Here is a 7,598-nt window from a genome sequence, read left to right on the forward strand (position 1 = left end):
TAAATGAATTATTATTATTATTATTATTATTTCTGCAGTTTAGCGCCATCTGCTGTCAGAGAGTGAAAGTGCGCTTTCATCCAGAGCGTCTCTCACATGTTCCGCCATGTGCTTCTCGTCCGCGCTTGTTTACATCAGAGTGCGCACGCCTCTTTCAGGCAGCACACAGCGGTGTTGTGCATTTTGACCATTTTATGGGAAAAGTATTCTTAAAATGCATTCAAAATTCTGAATAATTTGTTATATATAATTATTCACGGTATTTAGAAGTGCCCACGATAACAACATCGTGCATATTCATTACCGTGATATATCGCATTACCGAATACCGGCACAAGTCTAGTAATTTGTTATATATAATTATTCACGGTATTTAGAAGTGCCCACGATAACAATATCGTGCATATTCATTACAGTGATATATCGCATTACCGAATACCGGCACAGGTCTAGTTAGTGTGTAATGTTGCTGTTAGAGCATAAACAACGTCTGCAAAGTTACAATGCTCAAAGTTCAATTCTAAGGGAGATATTGTCTTTTAAAGAAATTACTGTTAAAGGACTACGCCGAGCTTCTTCCTGGGTTTGTGACATCACAAACCTTAAAATTTACATAAACCCTGCCCCCGGGAACACGAAACAAAGGGAGCGAGGCCATGCTGGGCTGCTTTAGAGAAGACGAAGAGTTGTTGTAGTTAGGGATGTGCGGGTCTAGTCGACTAAACGGTACAGCTCCTACTAGTCGATACTGAAAACAATAGTCGATTACACGACAGAAAACAAAAACATGATTTTATCATTCAAATTACCGTCATTTTAACATTGCATTTAACACATTTTAAATAACAAGTTAAAATAAAACGTTTGAAAATTACTACATTATTTTTAAAAGTTTATCTGGGCGGAAACTACATTTTTACCTCAGACCTCACATGCGTTTTCTTCGTGTCAGTTGCGGCGAGTTTAAAAATGAGCATGCGAAAGACGAGAAGGTGTGGGATTATTTTGAATTAGAAGGAAACGGAAAAGTTTTGTGTAAACTGTGTAATGTCAAATTGTCTTACAGCAACTCTACTGGAGCGATGCGTAATCATATTCAATACAGGCACGTAGAAGTTTGCTTAAAGTTTGGCCAAAGCCAGCAAATGACAATCACGTCATTCACTACAACCAGCGATCCCGTCCGCGCCATCTATTCCTCTAACGAACACCCACTTCGGTGGTGGTGCGGGATGTCCAGGCGCTTTTTTTTTATTTTAACGACCGCCTAAAATGAAATGATGATAATGCGAGGCAAGTGTGCGGCAAGCGGAATTCATTGAGGGATTTGACAGTGATTCGTAGATTAAGTATTTCATATATAGGCAATTTTATATGCTACACGCACGCACAGAGTTTTTTTTTTTCTTACCATCTTTTGGGGGTTTCTTGCTTTTAGACTAGTCGACTAGTCGGATACAAAACTTTCGTTTAAACGTCAGTCAAATTAGTCGTCGCGCACATCCCTAGTTGTAGTAGAGTGTTGTTGACATGCTGTCGAAACGCTGTTATTTTCACCCCGATTGCAGGGCCTCTTTGTTGGTTAAAATTACAAATGGTTAAAATTTATTTTTAACTCGGTTACTGAAAATTATAATTTGTGCTGTGCTGCACATTTTACGGAGGACAATCTCAATCTCAATCTACGCGAGTTCAATGCCAATACACTAGATTTTGTTAATAAGCAAACACTTCTTACTTTTACAAATGAAAATTACTTTACAAAAATACTACAACGCAGTCATGTATTGTGCTGTACTAAAGCTTTAATCAGGATAAAACTGTTTATCAAAAGCAAACAAACAGTAGTGTCAATTACAAATAGTCAAGTCAAGTCACCTTTATTTATATAGCGCTTTTAACAATACAGATTGTGTCAAAGCAACATGTTTAGGAGCCCAAACTTTAAAAATTGTTTTTGTTCATTTATTTTACATTTTTCTGGTTTAATCACGATCAGATTTTTTCTAGATCCTGCATTAAATTTATATTTAAAAAAAATAAATAAATAAATAAATAAATAAATAAAAAATAACAGCATATCTAAAAAATATGAGACAACTACAAACAAAAAACATACCATTCTGAAACGTCCTGTAAGAGCTGTGCTTGCAAAGGTTCTGCTCAATCCTCTTCACTAATATTCTCTGGGTCTGATTGATAAGGCTCAAATTGATAAGGCCATTGTTTACAATACACCGGAGCACATGCAACTACCGTAATGGTAAGGGGGCGTGACGCTTCCTGACAACATGCACTAGGCGGTTAGCGAATCATAACACACTGAGCCAGCTAACCAATATGAGCCCATTGCGTATTTCTGAGGGAGGGGCTTCACAGAACCAGGAACTCAACAGACCGTTTTGACGAGAACGGAAACAGCGGTGTAGAATAAAGGTAAAATATGTGAAAATAATAATTTTTTTTTTTTTTTTTTTAAACGAAGCATGAACACATGTTACACTGCACCCCATAAACATAATAAAGCCTTCAAAAAAGGCTGATCAACCACCCCTTTAAAAAACAAGCCGTGGGTTCATTTTGAACAGGTGTGTTTTGGTAACTGTAATCTGATCTGTAGTTTGAACGGCACATTTCAGCCGGGATCGTTTTATGAATCTGTAACAATGTGATGAAGCTTTACAAAGAGACTGGCATTGAAGAATAGAGCAACTCCGAGTAAAGTGCTAGGACTGCTTTTGGATCACTTTAATATCATGATGCAGCTGTAAAACATAAGTATGAATTAGGAACCTACACCAAACAAACATCACTTACCTTCCCAGCTCCACTCTCTCCAGAGTAGACCAGCGATTGGTTCATGGGCTCCACCTGGCCTTGCACGTTCCTATAAGCCTCTTCTGCTACAATGAAGATGTGTGGCTTAAACTCCTGTGTACAAAGAGATGCTTTAACATTGTTTTCTGTATAACAGTGCTTTCTGTAAATCAGGTTGAGATGGCTAATGCTTCAGTGCATATAATATAACCTGCCTTTACCTGTCTCAGAAAACGTCCTTAAAAGGTTAGTCAATATTTTCTAGAGCGGCCTCAGTTTATTTTTTTCTAACTTCCTGGTTTGCAATTTTTTCTACTAGGGGTGGATGGTATGACCAAAACCTTCATGGTACAAGTAATTTTATATCATATTAATGGTAGATAATCACATAGTTATTTTTGCATCATTCAACAAAAATTTAACCAAGAAATATTTTATGTATTATTTACATAGTCATCAGTAATGCCTGTTTTTGATTCATTTGATGAAAATCCAGTAAACTAAATACTTAAGGCTGGTTTAGTCACTTTTTGGTGACAAAATTTTATAACCAAACCAAACCAGTTGACATATTTCTACCAATGCACGGAATGAAGTATCAAACCACTAATATGACCATAAAAACTCATAGTATTTATGGCATATTTACATCTTCCACACTAAAGTATTTGTAACTTCCATATTTTTACGTTAGAGATGTACTGATAGACTTGTGTGTTCACCTGAGGTTGAGGGGCGGAGTGATATTCCCTCATCACATCCAGAGAGTACAGGTCAGGGATGGGCTGGAAGGGGTTGAGGGCGACCAGCGTGCAGCCAGCATGTGTGTAGAAAACCTTTGCGCTGTACCTGGCCTGCAGACATTTCAGCACTGCCAAACACAAAACTCCACAGCAGTAACTGACTGACACATTAACTCACAATAAGACATACAGGACTGGTAGGGCTGTGCAAAAAATCGAATGCGATTTTCATGCGCATCTCGTCAGTAAAGCCGCTCCTGTGATTAGTAGAAAATCTCTGAAAATCGCATTCGATTTTTTGCACAGCCCTAAGGACTGGTATGGAAGCTTGTTTCTGCCACAGGATAAAAATATAAGAGGTAATTGTGACTAGAGCCCGACCGATATATCGTTTTGCCGATATTATCGGCCGATATGAGCCTCACGGTTCGGTGAATCCGCACCAAATTTGGGGGATCCCTTCAGCTTGAGGAACCCTCTCGAACGCGAATCGAGTGTACGTCTCGAGGCCCTCTTTCGAATGGCTATATCGGTATCGGTCTTTGTTTACTCCCTAATATCGGTATCGGCCCCAAAAAAACCATATCGGTCGGGCTCTAATTGTGACTTATCTCACAATTCTGACTTTTTTCTCGCAATTCTGAGAGATATTAACTCATGATTCTGAAGGGAAAAAAGTCTGACTAGCAAGATGTTAACTCGCACTTGTGATAAGAAAGTCAGGATTGTGAAATAAAAAGTCGCAATTTTGATGTGATATGACGGTCAATATTATGAATCAGAATTCAAGCTCCAGTCTAGAATTTCACATGCTAGAATTAAAATCAGGCATCAAATTATTGTAATGTGGAAGAATATCATATTATCTGAATTGGGGAAGAAAAAAAATCTTGACATTATTTACTTTCAATAAACATCATAAGGCCAATGCTGATAAATGATCAATATAATTACTGACATAAATCACACAAGCCTGTTCCCAAGTGCTTTTGCACACTGTACCTGTAGACGGCGTAACCGGGTTGACTTTAGTGAGGTCATCGTATGTGTGAAGTTCTGCTTCATTGATGAGGAAGTCTCTGATGTCCTCTTCCAGTGAATCAATGAAAGATTTCCTGAGGTCCTGGGCTCTGTCTTTCAGTCCATTTACCTGCATGATGCAATTAATAAAGACCATGCTATCATAAAGAATAGGTTCCACTTCCACTTACTGTACAGATGCAGCAATCCAATTCAGAAATGTACAGTACAAGCCCTGATGCCGTTCTGCACAATCACATTTTGTCATTCCATTAACAAACAGGTTCAGAAATGCCAAGTTTTCATTTTCTTGGAAGAGTCCTCTATCCATAATATTGCTTTCTCCAGTTAAAAAAAGTAATCGTGTCTGAATCAGGAGAGAAATATATACACACTTGCACAGATCTGAGAGGACAACAGAAGATGGACTTTTACACTGAAGAAAGCGTTATTATGGGTTCTGTACCGGAAGCAACGGTTTGAAGTTAAAAACGTCTTAATAATGGTGATTTGTTTCTTACAAACACGCAGCTTTTTACTTCACAAGATGTTAACTGATGGACTGGAGTTGTGTGGATTACTTGTGGATCACTGTGATGTTTTTATCAGCTGTTTGGACTCTCATTCTGACGGCACCCATTCAATGCAGAGGATCCATTGGTGAGCAAGAGGTGTATTGCTAAATTTTTCCAAATCTGTTCCCATGATAAAACAAACTCATCTACCTCTTGGATGGCCTGAGGGTGAGTAAATGCTTAGCAAATTTAAATTTTTGGGTGAACTTTTCATTTAAAAAAAATTATTTTCAGAGCCATGGTGGTATGCAACTGTGTTACATAATGCACAATATCATCATTAAGCTTATGTCAGATGTGTTTATCAAAAGAAAGAGCCTTTTACAGTTGTCAAGCCAGTACATTTGCTTGTCATATTTCCGGCACCTTTGGTTGACACCTTGAGTTTTGACTAATTGCTTGTACTATTCCTCATTTGAAAGACAAAGCAAAAGTTCCTAAATGAGCAGCAACAGAGTAAGAACATTTCCCCAAGATAATATGCCTGCACTTCATTTTATGAATATCAGGTGAGACATGTTAAAACTGAGACATGTAATTGCACATCCTTCCTCTGATGCTGCTGTGAATCCATATGCTCTGATGGCAGCATGTGTTGACAGCATGTGTCAGGACCAGTGTTGGGGAAAGTTACTTTTAAAAGTAATGCATTACAATATTGCGTTACTCCCTGAGAGAGAGAGAGAGACTCTGACACTAGCATTCTCTATTCTTTTTAAAAAAGCGTCTGCTAAATGACTAAATGTAAATGTAACAAGACAATTACAGATTCCCATAGAACTGATCCTATTCCATCTGTCAGGAGCTTTCTGTCTGACACCAACACTTGAGTCAATGCATGAATCATAATGGCCCAGAAAAAAATTAAATGAAGACTTTATCTATCTATCATGGCACAACAAACCAACTGCATTATTCACACTTATTGGTAAACAAAACTTAATAACTGAGGGTAAATGCTGCAAAAAAAATGAACATATCAAACATATGAACACAGACAATATAATTTGTCTTCATTTACACTAAAATAGGTTGCAAGTTCCCCTTGGAATGACGTCATATAACCTTGTTATGCTAAAAAAAAAAAGGCTAGCCTGAAATAAGTGTGCTCAGTTTATTTTGCGCATGCTCAGATTAGGTTGACCTGCGGAATAATCCGAGTATGTTCTTCAGATTAACTGCACCGCTTCTTAATCCGCCAATGACAACACGAGACACGTCAATGCAAGGGTGTAACTTTGGGTTGAGAAGTGGGGGGGACACAAAATGGGGAAAAATGTTTTCGATTTGAATCCCATTTCCTGCATGTACATACATTTAGGGACTATGGTGATACAAAATCCAGGAAATAATTAAATTGATTAATGATCAATTCTGCCAAAAAGAATAGTAGGCTACTAAACTATGTAGATTAATGATGCCAAAAAGAATAGTAGGCTACTAAACTATGTATAAGAAAAAGATGTCTTACTTTCTTTATTGTTTAATAGGGGACGATCGCCAAGACTTGTGAGAATCATTTTATAAAGTCGAAAATGTTCACCATTAATGTTTTGAATAATGTTTAAATAATGTGAGACTCAATTTACACTGTTAAACAAACTTTTATTTCAAACTAACCGCTGTACCTGAAAATATAAAATAAATCACTTGTTGCACAGGACAGAATGTTCTACATCAGTGGTTCCCAGACTTTTTAGAGTGGAGTACCCCCTGAGGCATTTCTGCTTAGGCCTACCCCCTCTCTTCCACTTAGACTGCACCTTTTCCATTAAAGGACAATATTTGCCCCCTAAATTGACTTTCCAATGCATTTTTTATCTTTATAAATAGAATATTCATGTTTAAAAAACAAATTTCAATACATTAATATGCAATGATGATAAAAAAGTGAAGTGATTCTTTTAAATACTAAAACCGCCAGTAGGTGGCGGTAAGTCACTATCTTAATGCGGGAGTCATCGAGTAATTTGTTCATTCAGTAACTAAGCAAGTGGCTGTATTTATAATGAATCATTGAATCAATAGGCTTGTTTGAGATGAGCAAAATCTCCACCGACTGCGCTGACCAAAAGCATGATGGGAAACGACTGACTGACGACACAGCTTAATGCTCATTGGTTCAGACAACCGTGATGCTGCGGTTCTCTTCTAAAATATTAAATTTTCTATCTGATTTCATGTGATTATGTATTTAAATTATGCATGAATGTTCCCAAACACTATGATTGATTGATTGATATGTGATTGTTGTCATATTTCTAGAAAAATCTAAAATACATGTTTGTATTAAAGTAAAAATGGATGATAAATACACCTTTCGTATGGAATTAAATAGCAAGCACTTTAAGTGTCTTGTTCATCATATTTATTTTCATATAAAAGTATCAGAACTGAAATTATATCATGTTTATAAGCAACACAGCACGTGAGTGAGAATAAC

At 37.2% G+C, this 7,598-nt stretch overlaps 1 protein-coding gene across 4 annotated transcripts in view; it reads right to left on the minus strand.

The window, feature by feature from the left end:
* The window catches only part of LOC107654315 (unconventional myosin-XIX-like), a 25,789-nt gene that overhangs the window by 17,132 nt on the left and 1,059 nt on the right, over positions 1-7,598 (minus strand). For 2 of the 4 annotated variants that reach the window (XM_016441345.1, XM_016441343.1), the window contains 3 exons: positions 4,563-4,710; positions 3,540-3,688; positions 2,818-2,931 (listed from right to left, as the gene is read on the minus strand). In XM_016441345.1, coding sequence (XP_016296831.1) covers positions 2,818-2,931; positions 3,540-3,688; positions 4,563-4,710 — 411 coding nt within the window. Of the gene's footprint in view, positions 1-2,817; positions 2,932-3,539; positions 3,689-4,518; positions 4,711-7,598 lie in introns of those variants that run through there. The other 2 variants (XM_016441346.1, XM_016441347.1) reach the window with 2 other exon arrangements.

This window comes from Sinocyclocheilus anshuiensis, unplaced genomic scaffold (genome assembly GCF_001515605.1).
Source record: "Sinocyclocheilus anshuiensis isolate Anshui unplaced genomic scaffold, SAMN03320099.WGS_v1.1 scaffold163, whole genome shotgun sequence".
In the NCBI taxonomy this organism is placed as follows: Eukaryota; Metazoa; Chordata; class Actinopteri; order Cypriniformes; family Cyprinidae; genus Sinocyclocheilus; species Sinocyclocheilus anshuiensis.